Raw genomic sequence first — 17500 nt, 5'->3', positions numbered from 1 at the left:
CCACACTTTCCACCTTCCTCTGTCTCTCCATCGACCTAGAGAGAGAGAGAGAGAGAGAGAGAGAGAGAGAGAGAGAGAGAGAGAGAGAGAGAGAGAGAGAGAGAGAGAGAGAGAGAGAGAGAGAGAGAAATAATAATCCTAACTTGAATTTATATAGTGCCTTTCAGAAACCCAAGGATGCTTTACAGCATTGGTTCTCAAAGTGGGGTCCGGGGACCCCCAGGGGTCCTTGAGGGAGTTCCAGGGGGTCCCCAGCTAAATTATAGATTAGGCACCAAATGGACCCTTACGGGTCCATTTGGTTCCATTTGTACACTCTCAGAGTTACATTGACATAGATTTTGCATTATAAATTGCGGTCCAACTGATAGCAATGCCATTAAATGGGGGTCTGTAGCCCTAATGTATGTAAAACTGGGGGTCCTTGAAATTAAAATGGTTGAGAATCACTGCTAGAGCCGTAAAAAATCTTCTCTTATGGGGGTCCCTGGCATATCTTTTGAAATGGGGGTCCGCAGGCTAATAAGTGTCAATTTGTGGGTCCTTGACATGAAAAAGTTTGAGAACCACTGCTTTACAGTACACAAAATTAATTAAAATGAATTGCCAAAAGCCTGAGTAAATAAGTGTCTCTTCAGTGCAGACTTGAAAGTGTCCAGTGTTGGCGTCTGGCGAATCTCAGGGCCGGACTGGGACCAAAATTCAGCCCTGGCATTTTGGTCCGAACCGTTCCACCACCCCCCGGGCTTCAGCCCAGCCCTGCACATGAACTCTGCAGCCGCACTGAGGCCCCGGCTGGAAAGCATACCAGCCCAAACATTAACATAACTAATAATTGGGCCGCGCGACCCGGACATGACCGTAATAATCCTAAAACGGGAGCAAAAATATGTTTAAAAAAAAAAAAAAAAAAAAAAAACTTTTTTTTTCGCTGGCGAATCTCCATTGGGAGAGAATTCCAGAGGTAAGGGGCTGCCACGCTGAAAGCTCTATCGCCAAGGGTCCGCTTGTTGCTACGAGGGGAGGGTGGTGAGAAGCCCCAAGTCAGAAGACCTCAGGTCCCGGCCCGCTCTGGGATATAATCATCGAGGAGGTCCGAGAGGTACCCTGGGGCTAGGGGCATGGAGAGCTTTATTATAGGTGAGGAGGAGGAGTTTGTAGATGATGCGGAACTTAAAGGACAACTTTGTTTTTTTACAACCAAGGTTTATGTTTTAGATTGTAATTAAAGTAAATAAAAGATGAGTGTTAAAACATTTTAATTTACTGCTTTCTACAGTTTTAGCAATTTTCACAATCTTTTTTACAGTGGGCGGGGGCATTCTGTCCGGTGGCTAAATACGTATTTTTTAACACAATAACCCGGTGTTTTCTTTATTATTATTTACAGTAGCTCTTCTAGCCCCCAATAACTCACATCTGGTCATCAAAGACCACAGGACCTTTTTTATTGTGTAAAAAAGGCATATTTAGCCACCGGACAGAATGCCCCCGCCCACTGTAAAAAATATTGCAAAAATTGCTAAAAATATAGAAAGCAGTAAATGAAAAAAAAAAAAGAACACTCATCTTTTATTTACTTTAATTACAAGCTAAAATATAAACCTTGGTTGTAAAAAAACAAAGTTGTCCTTTAACCGGAAGCCAGTGGAGGTGTTTGAGGGTGGGGGTGATGTGCTGCCAGCGTTTGGTGCGGGTGAGCACTCTGGCAGCTGAATTTTGCACAGACAGAGAGAGAGAGAGAGAGAGTGAGAGAGTATGGCGGTGCATTGTGAGCTATTTTCAAATGGCCGAAATGTATATAGGGCTGAAGTGGTTAATGCATGTTTTGTAATAATAATCAAAATATGCAAAGTAACTAGTAACTATAAGTTACTCAGATAATTGTAGTGGAGTAAAAGTGTAATAATTGCCTCTGATATGTAGCGGAGTTGAAGTAAAAGTACTGCAAATTGGAAATACTCCAGTAAAGTAAAACATTCCTCAAAATTGTACTCAAGTAGAGTACTTGAGTAAATAGTACTTAGTTACTTTACACCACTTCTCATCTCTCACAGGGCCTCAAGGAGCTGATGGTGAGATAATATCAGCTTGGCTGTAAAACAAGACACATCTAATTAGTCCTCAAACATCATCTCCAATAACAGCAATAACCCTGCAGGACACTATTCGAAAATAATCAACTCTGTCATTTCACCCCTCAGCTATCACACACACATTGATCCGTCTCCGGGAAGAACATTTTTCATAAACAAGATTGAGACCATAATATCGGCTCCAAATACCATCTTCCATTCCTGATGATTCAATCCCACCCAATACTCCATTTCCACTTAATCAGTTTGAACCCACTACTCGTTCGCCTATCACCAACGCTATTACACAGATGAAAACTGTGTCATTTTTAGATTCGAGCTAAAAAGCATTATTTTACACTTTGGGTTATTCAAAAATAGCAGATATACAAGCTCATAGCGTGGCACCGAGTGTGCCACTGAGATGTAGTGGAGTAGAAGTATTGGAAATTGGAAATACTCAAGTAAAGTACAAATACCTCAACATTTTACTTAAGTACAGCACTTAAGTAAATGTACTTAGTTACTTTCCACCACTGCTTAGAACGACCAGGTCATTAACATACATAAGGTGATTGATGATAGAGTTACCTATAAGACAATAAGCCCGTATTGCACTTATTATTTAATTCAATGGAGCATTCATGTATCGTTACACTGTAGTCTAGAGGGTATCATCTTTATACGGCTACTATCTAGTCTACAGGCTAAAGGCTGTGACTCAGCAAGTCTCCTCCGTGACTATAGTAATAATTATGTTGCCAGGCAGACTGCAGACTGCTTTCTACTGTGTTCTGTAGGCCTACAGGGTGCTTTCTACTGTGTTCTGTAGGCCTACAGGCTGCTTTCTACTGTGTTCTGTAGGCCTACAGGCTGCTTTCTACTGTGTTCTGTAGACCTACAGGCTGCTTTCTACTGTGTTCTGTAGGCCTACAGGCTGCTTTCTACTGTGTTCTGTAGACCTACAGGCTGCTTTCTACTGTGTCCTGTAGGCCTACTCCTGCTTTCTACTGTGTTCTGTAGGCCTACAGGGTGCTTTCTACTGTGTTCTGTAGGCCTACAGGGTGCTTTCTACTGTGTTCTGTAGGCCTACAGGCTGCTTTCTACTGTGTCCTGTAGGCCTACTCCTGCTTTCTACTGTGTTCTGTAGGCCTACAGGGTGCTTTCTACTGTGTCCTGTAGGCCTACAGGCTGCTTTCTACTGTGTTCTGTAGGCCTACAGGGTGCTTTCTACTGTGTTCTGTAGGCCTACAGGCTGCTTTCTACTGTGTCCTGTAGGCCTACTCCTGCTTTCTACTGTGTTCTGTAGGCCTACAGGCTGCTTTCTACTGTGTCCTGTAGGCCTACAGGCTGCTTTCTACTGTGTTCTGTAGGCCTACAGGCTGCTTTCTACTGTGTTCTGTAGGCCTACAGGCTGCTTTCTACTGTGTTCTGTAGACCTACAGGCTGCTTTCTACTGTGTTCTGTAGGCCTACAGGCTGCTTTCTACTGTATTCTGTAGGTCTACAGGCTGCTTTCTACTGTGTTCTGTAGGTCTACAGGCTGCTTTCTACTGTGTTCTGTAGGCCTACAGGCTGCTTTCTACTGTGTTCTGTAGGTCTACAGGCTGCTTTCTACTGTGTTCTGTAGGCCTACAGGCTGCTTTCTACTGTGTTCTGTAGGTCTACAGGCTGCTTTCTACTGTGTTCTGTAGACCTACAGGCTGCTTTCTACTGTGTTCTGTAGGCCTACAGGCTGCTTTCTACTGTGTTCTGTAGGTCTACAGGCTGCTTTCTACTGTGTTCTGTAGACCTACAGGCTGCTTTCTACTGTGTTCTGTAGGCCTACAGGCTGCTTTCTACTGTGTTCTGTAGGCCTACAGGCTGCTTTCTACTGTGTTCTGTAGGCCTACAGGCTGCTTTCTACTGTGTTCTGTAGGTCTACAGGCTGCTTTCTACTGTGTCCTGTAGGCCTACAGGCTGCTTTCTACTGTGTTCTGTAGGCCTACAGGCTGCTTTCTACTGTGTTCTGTAGCCCTACAGGCTGCTTTCTACTGTGTCCTGTAGGCCTACAGGCTGCTTTCTACTGTGTTCTGTAGGCCTACAGGCTGCTTTCTACTGTGTTCTGTAGGTCTACAGGCTGCTTTCTTCTGTGTTCTGTAGGTCTACAGGCTGCGTTCTACTGTGTTCTGTAGGCCTACAGGCTGCTTTCTACTGTGTTCTGTAGGCCTACAGGCTGCTTTCTACTGTGTTCTGTAGGCCTACAGGCTGCTTGTGTTCTGTAGGCCTACAGGCTGCTTTCTACTGTGTTCTGTAGGCCTACAGACTGCTTGTGTTCTGTAGGCCTACAGGCTGCTTTCTACTGTGTTCTGTAGGCCTACAGGCTGCTTTCTACTGTGTTCTGTAGGCCTACAGGCTGCTTGTGTTCTGTAGGCCTACAGGCTGCTTTCTACTGTGTTCTGTAGGCCTACAGGCTGCTTGTGTTCTGTAGGCCTACAGGCTGCTTTCTACTGTGTTCTGTAGGCCTACAGGCTGCTTTCTACTGTGTTCTGTAGGCCTACAGACTGCTTGTGTTCTGTAGGCCTACAGGCTGCTTTCTACTGTGTTCTGTTCACCTGGAGCCCGCTGCCCGGAGCCTAGAGCAGAGGTTCTCAACCTGTGGGTCGGGACCTTCGGAGGGGGTCCCCGCTCATCACATGACCTTTTTAATACCTCAAAAGATTTCTTTGGCTAGTCAAGAATAGCAGATCTACAAGGTCATAGCACGGCACCGAGTGCTGTGAGCTTGTAGATCTGCTATTTTTGAATAGCCAAAGAAATCTTAAAGTGACACAGATGCGTTCCCGGGACAGACAGACAGACAGACAGACAGACAGACGCACGCCCATAACCCAGATTCCGTAGATTGTACTACTTCGCTGAAGGCTCCAGGCGGGTCTGTGTTATAATGTGCTGTGAGGAAGTCCTAGTGTCCTAGAGAGAAGGGTGTTAGGAGAGGATTTAGGAGACGTTCTCAAGGACCCACTGAGCATCCTCTACTCTCTGCTACCTGAGAGAGAGAGAGAGAGAGAGAGAGAGAGAGAGAGAGCATGACTACACATTAATGACACTACACACACACACACGCACGCACACACACACACACACACACACACACACACACACACACACACACACACACACACACACACACACACACACACACACACACACACACACACACACACACATGTGTGTATGTATGCGCGCACGCTCGACAATGCAATAACCACACCCCTGTTAAGCAGTTATTATGTGAATTGCTTCAAAACTCCAACGGCCAGTATCACCTCAAGACTGTAGTCACACATAAGCCTTCACCTCAGACACCACAGTATCACATGAAAAAGGCTATTTGAACTGAAGTCTATACATTCTTGCTCCCTCCAGCCCCTCGCTCGGACTGTTTCTGGATGGCTACGCTTGGCTACGAAAATGTTCTGTAGATCACACTACGTATAGAGGATATGCGTGTGACATCATCATCAAACCCGGAAGTTATGCAGGAATGCCTACTGAGTGTCAAAAAAATACTTTCTGGCCTTGACAGCCCATGCATCCAAACAGAAAAGTCATATCTGATTGCATTAAACAACATTAAACAATGTTAAACTCATTTTGCATGTTTCTTTGCCACTCGATTTGCCACTCGATGTGCCATTCACTTTAAGCATGCGCATATCCTCTATTAGTGATGTGCGGATCGAGTTTTTTCATGACCCGCCCCGCCACGGAACCCAAACCCCCTCAACCCGCCCCGCGACCCGCGGTGGGAAAAAAAAAGATAATCATCATCATAATAGCTCAGATTTATATAGCGCTCTTTTAACTCATTGAGTGCCATTAACGTGTTTCACGTGTTTTTACCGTTATGGCTCAACGTGCCAATGACGTGTTTGACGTGTTTTTGAAAAAATAGTTTATTTATTTTATTTTTTTTAAATCATGTCCAGAACCCAAGATATCATCATCTGAAGATTTGCAGCTCCATCCACTCCTTGTTTAACTTAGAACTGAAAAAGGCTGTATCTCGCTTCCTAAGCACTTTTTGTTTTCTGTGAAAAAAACTCTGGCACTGGGACAATATAATATAGAAGTATTTTTTGTTTATTCGTTTCTGTTCTTTTACATACTCATAGGTAGTACAATTGAGTGCCAGAATTGCCAAACGTTTAAAAATATGGTAACCGTCTTCCACGCCGACATCTCGCCACTCCGACTAGTGGCTTCCGCGTGCGGTTAGGGTTAGGGTGAGGTTTAGGTATAGGGTTCGTTAACGTCGGAAAGGCGACATGTCGGAAAGCCGCCATGTAACCTAAAAATATATATATATTCTGGCACTCAGTGAGTTAAGTACCCAAAGTCGCTTTAAATGTCTACAGTAGCACAACATGGGCTAAATAAACAAGCATGTTGTTCAAAATAGTTTGGGCTTTTTTTTTGCGTGTGAGATAGGCTGACCCGCTCACCCGCAGCCCGCATAATTACCTCTGAAATCCTGACTCGACCACCCGCGGGACCCGGGTCGGCCCGCTCATCACTACTACGTATATAGCGTAACACGGTAGAACACACCACTGTTCTGAACCCCCCCACCCCCACCCCCCCCCCACACACACACACACACACACACAGAGTGTCCATCTGAAATCACAGTACATTTTTGAGGCAGGTAGAGAGCAGTTGGACACATTTACGTGACTGGATCATTTTCAGCTCTTCCGTTTTCACAGACTGTATGATGGAAGCATGTGTAGACCATTGTGCGAGTCAACAGTCTGGCTCCACAGACCCAGAACTATACTGTGTGTCACAGTGTTGATTTCGTCGACAAAAACTATGACTAAAAATGTTGGTCGACTACCTTTTTTCACTGATGAAAACGAAAAAAAAATGAACCAACTAAAAACTAGGCTAAGACTATAATATATTGACTAAAATGTTAGGGAGGGTCAAGTGGAGAAGAGATCCAGTAGAACTAAAAGACACGTCGTTTTATGTTTGGTTGCGCTCGGGTGTTGCGCTCTGAAAATAGCAGATCTACAAGCTCACAACGCGTCGCAGCGCGACGCGTTGTGAGCTTGTAGATCTGCTATTTTCAGAGCGCAACCAAGTGTAAAATCAGCCATTACGACGCCATCACGGCCATTTTAGTCGACTAAATCAACTGTAGATTTAGTCGACTATAATCTTATGATATTTAGTCGAAAAATGTAAACATTTCAGGTGACTAAAATATGACTAAAACTAAATGGAATTTTATTCAAAAGACTATGAATGAAACTCAATGAAAATGTGCTGTCAAAATCAACACTGCTGCGTCATGTGACTCCAAACGGTGTTAGAAACCAAACTCTTCTCTGTTCTCATGATGTGTTCCACAGGAAACAGGAGCTGCTGACCATCTCCAACATCCCCCTGGGAGAATGTCCTCCATCACCACCACGCACCGCACCTCCAAGCATGAAGGTAGGATAGTTCTCTACGGTCCTGAAAATTAAGGCCCGGCCTTAACTGGGCCCTAACTGGGCCGACCCGAGGCTTGGCCCGGCCCGGCCCGAACAATTACCATATTTTTATGCCCGAAAACCCCCCCAAAAAACACAATTTCATTGTGCGCTTAACTCATTCAGTGCCATTGACGTCGCCGACGTCACGTTTTTCATAAGCCCAGAGTGCCAATGACGTTGCCGACGTTATATAAAAAATGTTTTTTTAATGTTCAGAACCCAAGATATCATGATTTGAAGATTTGCTGTTCAATTCACTACTTCTTTAACTTCTTACTGAAAAAGGCTGTATCTCGGCTCTTAAGCACTTTTCTTTTGTCTCCGCCAGGCCGTGACACGTGACAATATGTTGAAAGGGTGTGCTTTGATTGGCTAGCGAGACGCATGACGAAATACATACCTACAAATAGGTGAGTCACTTCGAAACATTCCGTTGCATGTTTCGAAGTGACATCAGTGCCATCAGCCAAGCTAACATTTAGTCAGGAGATATTAGCAGAAAAAGTTCCAATCTTGGAATAAATTCCAATATTTGCTGGCGGAGACTTGTGCTCCGAGGAGCACATTTTCTAGTTTACAATGTATTTTTGGCCTTGGCACAGGGGTGATGAACAGAAATAAGTTTGGCGCTGAATAAGTTAATGTCCTCAAAGTCTCGCATCCAACAAGCTTTGAACTGAGCAGATTGGGCCTTCTGTTCCAGAGATAATGGCCAAAACGGGGTCATCCCTATGTTCGATTTTCGATTTGAGTTTTGGCCATTGTCGCCCGTTTTTCTTTAATAACACGGGATAGGAAGGTCATACGGCGACAAACCAGATACCTGAGTAAAGGTCACTTTGAGCTGCATCCAACACATACACTGACGTTTCCGCCGGCCTTACCGTTAGGCCGCTATGGGGGCAGTTGACTTTCTTTTTTGGGGGGTAATCCATTTTTTTCTTTGTCTTCAGGGAACCCGAGGCTCGGCCGGACCCGACTAATTAGCATAGATTTTGGGCCCGGCCCGAAAAGGTTGTGTCGGGTTCGGGCAGAATTTGAGAACTCTAGCAGCAAAGACACACACACACACACACACACACGCACACACACACGCACACACACACGCGCACACGCACACGCACACGCACACGCACGCGCACACGCACACACACACCCTGGCACATTCCCCAAGGGGTTTCTCCCTGGGTGCTCTGGCTCCGGAGCACCCACATGTGGGTGCCTGTACACATACATCACACTATTATTCATAATGTGCCAACAGCTTAGCTGTTAACCCATTAAAAGCGGGAACGCATCTTTGTAACCACTTTAACTATTATTTTAAGCTATTCAAAAAAGAGCAGATCTACAAGCTCATGGAGCGGCACCGAGTGCCACGCTGTGAGCTTGTAGATCTGCTATTTTTTCTAAATCGTGAACATTTGTGCAAATATTTAAATATGTACGAACATTTTTATCTCAAATCTTTGCTTCTGGGGGGTCCCTGGAACATCTTGTTTTGAGATGGGGTCCACGGCCAAATACATATCATTTTGGGGGTCCTTGACATGGAAAAAGTTTAAAAAACACTGATATAGCAACAATATTTTTTTTCAGAAAAAATAAGACATTTAGTTGAGACATTCGAGAGTTACAAATGTTTGCTTCAAAAAATATAAGATTTGCACACATGTTCACAATTTTTCAAAAATAACAGATCTACAAGCTCGGTGCCACGCAATGAGCTTGTAGATCTGCTATTTTGAATAGCCAAAGTATAACATTATGGTTATAGGTTATAGTTAAATGGCTTAACCCATTGAGACCTGAAGCCGATTCTACATGTCTCCTCAATCTCAACAGTATTCTGAAAAACCTATGTTTCTATATCAGTGGTGCTCAATCTTTTTCATGTCAAGGACCCCCATCAAAATATTTTGTTCCAGGGACTCCCAGAAGCAAAGATTTGAGTTAAAACTGTTCCCTTTAAACATATATATATTCAAAGATTTGCACACATTTTCACGATTTTTCAAAAATAGCAGATATACAAGCTCATAGCGCGGCACTCGGTGCCGCGCTATGAGCTTGTAGATCTGCTATTTTTGAATAGCCTAAAGTGTAAAATAATGCTTTTTAGCTGAAATCTAAAAATGACACAGTTCTTAATGGGTTCATTGAAACTGTGTCCCAAGTGTTCAGCAGTGCCCAGCCACTGTCGGAGCTCCTCTAGACTCTATGTCAGGTATGCCAACGTTCTGGTGGAGTAGACAGTATAGACTCATGCCAGGCGTGCCAACGTGCCAACAGTCTGGAGCAAACAGGTGGTTCAGGTGTGCAGAAACCCTGTTCAGAAGGTCAGTCTGGAAGCCTGTTAGAATAGAATATATACTTCACTGGCCATTTGCAGAAGTGCATGGGACATTTTGGAGCTCAGCTCCCAGGGTCAGCATTTAAAAAAAATGATAGAAAATAAAGACAGAAAAAACATACATCTTTAACGAGATTTCCCGTCGGATTCTGCTAAGGCGCAGCCTGCCGTCGACAAGAAAGACGAGATTTATTTTTTAAATTGTCTCATAGCTGTCACCCGAGCTATCAGGTTCACTTTCCACTCACACGGATCCGGAAACAACGTTGTCCGAACATTTCCTGCTCCGCCCACCTCCTGTTTATTGGTTTATCTGGATATGCTTATATCTTGGGTTGACTTTTTTTGCCCCTGTAGTTCGCAAAGACATCCTATTTTCAACATGGTCTAAACAAATGAAGGGACAGCTCCGGTTATATATTTATTTCTCTGGACGACGATCAGTGATCCCCTTTGTGTCGGTCTGACACGCGATCATAATGTATATATACATGTTCTGTGGCCAGTTAGAGAGGTGGGAAAGACGTGCATTTTTGCCGGTATATGCTGTTTTCGGCGTGCCTTCGACATGGAGAGTTACATTTTCTGTGACCAGTTGAAAAGGTTAAATAACACGAAAAAGCTGGCAGTGGGTCAGTTTATTCATGTATGCTCTGGCAGTTAAAGAGTTAAGTAAACACGTGAGTGCTTTATTCCACCAATATGACCACCTGAGCAGCCATCACCCGGGTGAAGAGCTGGAATTGAATTGTGTTGATTCTGGGCTCTGGCATCATGAGTCATGGTGTGTACCCGGAGGAGAGAGTCTGCTGAAGAATTCTCTCATTTTTCTCCTCCTCCTCCTCCTCCTCTCCGGTGGTGAGGAGGAGAAAGAGAGATGGTTTGTGGAGGCAGGCAGATTAGCGCGGTGATACCACGGGAAACAGATAGCTCTGCTCCAGCACAGAGAGACACTCTGTACTTGTACACTATGTCACTGTGATCTGACGCAGGCCGGATTCAATCTGCTGGAAAAATACGGGGGGGAAAAAAAACACAGTCCACCAAAAGGAAGGTTTTCCAGTGTGTCTAGAAGTGGTGGAAAGTAACTAAGTATGTTTACTTAAGTACTGTACGTAAGTACAATTTTGTTTTGGAAATCGCTCCAACGAGTCATCAAAACATGCAGAGACGATGATTGGATCAGATCTCCCTGCCATGGACACTATCTAACACAGAGCATCCTTAACTCATTCACTGCCAGATTTATTTCTGGCTGTGTTTGCCCACTGCCAGCAATTTCGTATTTCGTTTGTAAACACACAGGCTGGTCCGTGCACGTCGCCCCCGACAACAAACATTCTGATCGGCTCGGAGTCCTTCTCATGCAGCCCTGTGTAAACGCATCATTTATCGTCACATCTCGTCACGGTTCACTCACTTTTTCAGCTCGCCGCAGAAAATGTACATCCCTTATGATCGCGTGTCCAACTGTTTGTAGACACACAGTAGAAGTTGTTAAACAGTGCGGAGAACGGCGGAGAAAAACAAAGCAGAGAAAATGGCGTTTCAGAGGGAGAGTTAAACAGGGGGCAGACGGAAAAAGGAAATCTTCGATTGACGTCATTTCCGTATCCGGGTGTGTTGTTACAATGAAACGTATCACTACGAGAGATGAAGGATGGTGAGATCTTTATAAAATCAACGCTTTTCGTTAAGACCTGAAGCAGATTCTACAACATGTTTTCTAAATCCTAAGTTTTTTGAAAAAAAAAAAAAATAATCAAGATTTTTTTTAAATATCTACAAGCTCATAGCGCGGCACTCGGTGCCGCGCTATGAGCTTGTATATCTGCTATTTTTGAATAGCCAAAGAAATCTAAAGTGACACAGATGCGTTCCAGGTTTAATGGGTTAGTCAATATGACAGATGAACCGAATCAGAGCAGATGAACCGAATCAATGACAGATCATGATAGGATGAATTGCACTATTATTTGCACAGTTTTTTTAGACTTCTTGGAGAAATTTTCCAATCAGGATAGAGAACTCGTACAGGGGTAAATACGTGAAATTAGAAGTGATGACACTATAAGCAGACAAAATTGGAACACAAAGTTAATAATTGGGTTCCTCTTTCCTTATATTCCTTATATTACCTTATATATTTCCTTATATTATCCCTACTCTCTTTCAAAACAGCCCTAAAGATACACCTTCAGGAGGCTGCAATTGGAAAATGGCCCCTGTCTAAGTCCTAACCTAACCTACCCCCCCCCCCCCTCTCTCCTTCTCCTTTTGTACATATTTCTCACTCTTCATACCAGTAACCTGTAAACTGATTGTATGACATTCTATAGTAGTTGTGTATATCTGTCTGTCTCTTATATGTCATCATGATTTGTGTGCATGGGGATCTCATTTGAAACAAGCTCAGTGCTTAATGAGTCTTCCAGTTTAGTAGACCTTGTATTGTGAATCTGTACTTCCATGTACTGTTGTTCTCATGTCTTACTAAATAAAGTACATCAATCAATCAATCAAGTCAACCCACCTGAAAATAGAGCTGGAGAGACATAGAGACCCTGTTACAGAACAAACACACTATAGCTATGATTACTATCACAATATAGAGCTATTTAACACTGTTACTGAACAAACACACTATAGCTATGATTACTATCACAATATAGAGCTATTTAACACTGTTACTGAACAAACACACTATAGCTATGATTACTATCACAATAATAGAGCTATTTAACACTGTTACTGAACAAACACTTTATAGTAATGATTACTATCACAATATAGAGCTATTTAACACTGTTACTGAACAAACACTCTATAGCAATGATTACTATCACAATATAGAGCTATTTAACACTGTTACTGAACAAACACACTATAGTATGATTACTATCACAATATAGAGCTATTTAACACTGTTACTGAACAAACACTCTATAGGAATGATGAGAATATAGAGCTCTTGTTTTCCTATGAGGTGGCCGTGCAATATGTATCCCGTAACCAGTGGTGTAAGGAAACTACATTTACTCAAGTACTGTACTTAAGTACAATTTTGAGGTACTTTACTTTACAGGAGTATTTCCAATGTTCAATACTTTTACTTCTACTCCACTACATCTCAGAGGCAAATATCGTACTTTTACTCCACTACAATTATTTGAAAGCTTTAGTTACAAGTCACTTTGCAGATATAAATGATGATATTATAAAACACACATTAACCACTTTAGCCCCGTTTTATATAGAGGCTATTTGAAAATAGCCGATTTACAAGCTCACAACGCGTCGCATCGCGACGCGTTGTGAGCTTGTAGATCTGCTATTTTCAAACATTTTAGTACTTTAAGTATATTTTGATGCCAATATTTTTGTACTTTTACTGAAGTAACATTTTGAACATGCAGGCCTTTCACTTGCAACAGAGTATTTTTATATTGTGGTATTGCTACTTTTACTTAAGTAAAATTTCTTCCACCACCGCCTGGAACCCATCAGAGGAAAAAGCCATGTACAGTGTGTGTGCAGAAGAGATTACGTAAAAGACTTTATTTGGAAGACCTGTGCTGAGTAATGATCCATCACTATAGCTGCTCCCATCGTTCAGCTTGAGCTCCACGTCTCTCTCTCCTCCCCGGCCGGCTATAACATACATCAGGATAATGTGGTCGTTTGGAAAGTACTAAAGATAGCCCTGCCATGAACCCACCAGCCCAGGGGCTTCAGACGGGTAGCTTCTTTAAGGGAGAAATGAGAATACTTGAGTGGTTAGAGAGAGAGTGGCGACAACGTAAGTCCAAAATATACAAGCTCACAATGCCTTGCAGAGCGAGGCATTGTGAGCTTGTAGATCGGCTATTTTTGGCTAATGTTCCCCTCAGAATAGGGATGCTAGAGTTCAAGTGGTTGATGTAAAAGCAAATAGTTATACTTATCACACAAAGATTTGGCGCCCCCCCCCCCCCCCCCCCCCCCCCGGACCCACCTAGGGATCCCGAGCCCCCTGTTTAAGACCCCTCCACCCCAGATGTTTAAAATCGGCCTCATGGCGCCGCGATAACAGGCCGCCAGGCCTCACGTTTTGGAAAAACGTGCAGCAGATTCTAAGTTAGTGTTTCTGAACGCACCCCAGGAGTAGCCTGGCGTAGCTAGACTATATCACTGTGTGGATATGAGTCTGGTGCTTCCATGAGGACGTTTTGTTTCCCAAGGGGCGGGATCAAAACAATGGCCCTCGACGCAATTGGTTAGACCTACAACCAACTACCAATTACAGTCGCCCATATTCGAATACTGCGCCCCGATTGGTGCCCCACGTCTTCTGGAACAGGAAATGGATTCTCTATGGAGCGGTGCCAGACCCAAATCGCAGAGTGCAATTTTTGTTTGCACTCGCAGATTCATCTGGTCCCAGGCTACCCCAGGAGTATCTCTACGTTGACTCAAGGGCTGTGGCTGAGTACTTGAATACCAGAACGCTCGCCGCAAAACACGCTCGTCCCCGGGTCTAATCCGGCGACCTCGGAACGGTCGCAAACCAGGTATTCCTAAACGTACCCACTGAACCATAGTCGGCTATTGGACCTCCGTCTAAAACGGGGTTATCATTGGTCTAACAGTGAAAGTTTTTTAGACGTCTAGGCTTAACCTAGACGTTGATTAGCTGTTTTTTTTAAGCATCTGTATATAGACGTCTATATTATAGACGTCATTTCAACGTCTATAATATAGACGGCCTATAAAAAGACGCTTAAAAAACGGCTAATCAACGTCTAGGCTAAGCCTAGACCGCTAAAAAACTTTCACTGTTAGACCAATTATAACCCGGTTTTAGCCTGGCCCTTAGACGTATTTTAGACGTCTAATAGCCCGAAAAATGCTCAGTGGGTAACCTCAGTAAAGCCTTCCGTTTACCCTGTGGTTGAATTAGGGGAGAGCCGCTTTGATTGTAACATTTTTCACTTTTCGGTCTTTTACTCTGCAATCGTTTTACCTGCATATGTAATATTTTCAAGCAATTAACCTACACATGTCTGCTATCATAAACCACTTAAAGTTTTTCAATTGATGAAACAGATCGTGAGTTATTAAACCGAAAGTGGACGCTGTTCCGACGTTACATGTTAAGCGCTTATCAGACTAATTGTAACAGCCATAGTTACAAAAGTAACACGGCTAAAAACGGCATTAAACAAATCGTTTTCAGCTTAAATCAATTATATTCATTTCAAGCAATTGTTTTACATTGTTTTCATACCAAGGATGTGATAAGATAATGCATCAAACGTAAGGAATTTATTAAATCTTAGTCTGGATGAAAATACTTCCTACTTCCTGGGCACGTTCATTACAGCACTGGGCACATACTGATGTGATGACGTTATGAGAAAATTGACCGATCAAGAGAAAACATGCTTGTTGCAACCATGACGCGTTACAATCAAAGCGGCCTACTATGTCCAACGCTGTGTGCCACCACCAGCCCTCATCCTCCTCAACCCACTTGATGGGGGGGGACGTCAAACAAACAAACAAATAGCGCCATTTAAGCTCCGGGCAGCCATGCGGTCACTAAACAACGGCATCAGTCACAGAGATAGAGGAGACGCCAGGGTTTAATCCTTCACACCGTTGACCCCAGACTCTCATCTATTGCCTGGGAAGGCAATAATCAAAGTGACCAGGGAAGCATTTCTCTGACATTGGAGGAGGAGGAGGAGGAGGAGAGGAGACCACACTACTCCTTAAAGCTCTGACAGCTTACCTTGCACTTTAATGGTCAATGTCATGTGGAAAACTTGTATGTACAAAACCAGGTGGAAAAAAAGTACTATTTTTTGTGTCTTTGAGTCTCCGCCGATCATCAACTTATTGGCCTAGGAATGCGACAAAAAAAAAATATATATATATATCCATGAATTCAAGTCTCCATGGGGTGACTAATCTATAGGAAAAAAAGTCATTTTGGGGGTGAACTATCCCTTTAAGTAAAAGTTTCAATACTGCAATGTAGAAATACTCTGTTACAAGTGAAATTCCGGAATTGAAAATTGACTTGAGTAAAAGTACAAAAGTATTGGCATAAAAGTACTTGTTATGCAGAAAGTTGTAACCGTTTCATAAAGTTATCATGCATCTAAAATTGATAAAAACATCTTTGAAAACAGCAGATCTACAAGCTCACAACTTGTACATCTGTTATTTTCAAATAGCCAAAGTTTAAATATGGCAGAAGTGGATAATGTATGTTTTGTAATAATAATAAAAATCTACAAAGTAACTAGTAAATAAAGTTTTCAAATAATTGTAGTGGAGTAAAAAGTGCAATATGCCTCTGAGATGTAGTAGAAGTAAATGATGTAGTAGAAGTAAAAGTACTGAAAATTGGAAATACAGTACTTGAGCACATGAACTTGAAGTTACTTTACACCACTGTCCAAAACCTTTTCAGGATCTTTTTTAATACTTTTCTTTGGTTGAGTATTTCATGAAGCCCACAGACGGAATTAATCGCTTTCACTTTAAAAAAAATACATTCTAAAGTAGCGATCTACAAACGCACAATTGTTTGCACCACAACGCGTTGTGAGCTTGTGGATCGGCTATTTTTCGTTTATTTTTACGAGACACTATTGTACGAAGAAGGAAGGCATTCATTTGAAATTTGAAAAAATACATTTAAAATGAAATCTGGAGATAGAAGGTTTCTGCCGTGACGAAATGCATTGTAAAAGAAACAAACAATGTCACGGACCCTCCACCCCCAGCTGTGCACACACAGCAGAATTAAATCCCCACTACATAATTTAGTGGTTCAAATGAATCAGAGAGAGAATCCTACAGGATTTCACCTGGGTTGCAATTGAGAAAATAAAAGGCATTAAATGTTACTTTTCCTCTTCTAACCCGGATCTGAACCCTGATTTAATGCTGCTTTAACCCATTAAGACCGGGTAATTTTAAGATTTATTTTGGCTATTCAAAAATAGCAGATCTACAATATCATAATTTATATCTGAAAAGTAACTAGTAACTAAAGTTGTTCAAATAATTGTAGTGGAGTAAAAGTACAACATTTGCCTCTGAGATGTAGTGGAGTAGAAGTAAAGGTATTGGAAATTGGAAATACTCAAGTAAAAGTACAAATACCTGAAAATTGTACTTAAGTAAATGTACTTAGTTACTTTCCACCACTGCAAAGCAGATTGGCAGATTCCAGCCCCAGAGGAGGTCAAATAAAAGTGCGGTGTGACCGTAGGGATTGTTTTGCACAAAGGAAGGAATGCAGGAACCCTCATGTTTTATGAATGGACCTGGTTGTGAGAGATCAGTCTGTCAGACAATGAAGAGCATGTCTTCAATTGAAAGTAAAATTACGTCAACGGAAAAAAAAATACCTTCAATTGAATGAAAAGAATGCATTCAATTCAAAGGAGAAATCCCTCGAGTTGAAAGAAAAAAAAATGCACTTCAGTTCAAAAGAATCACAACCAAAACAAAGTCAGTAGAGAGGATGTGAGGTACAGAGCCTGAATA

The 17500-nt window shown here is 42.6% G+C and overlaps 1 protein-coding gene across 5 annotated transcripts in view; it reads left to right on the top strand.

Annotated features, from left to right (window-relative positions):
* rap1gap2a (RAP1 GTPase activating protein 2a) overlaps window positions 1-17500 on the top strand; it is a 224941-nt gene that overhangs the window by 139366 nt on the left and 68075 nt on the right. For all 5 annotated transcript variants that reach the window (XM_084065182.1, XM_084065183.1, XM_084065181.1 and 2 more), the window contains one exon: window positions 7477-7561. In XM_084065182.1, coding sequence (XP_083921308.1) covers window positions 7477-7561 — 85 coding nt within the window. The remainder of the gene's footprint in view (window positions 1-7476; window positions 7562-17500) is intronic.

This window comes from Gymnoscopelus microlampas (assembly GCF_963454915.1).
Source record: "Gymnoscopelus microlampas genome assembly, chromosome: 8".
NCBI classification, from domain to species: Eukaryota; Metazoa; Chordata; class Actinopteri; order Myctophiformes; family Myctophidae; genus Gymnoscopelus; species Gymnoscopelus microlampas.
This window is presented reverse-complemented; position numbering and strand designations above follow the sequence as displayed.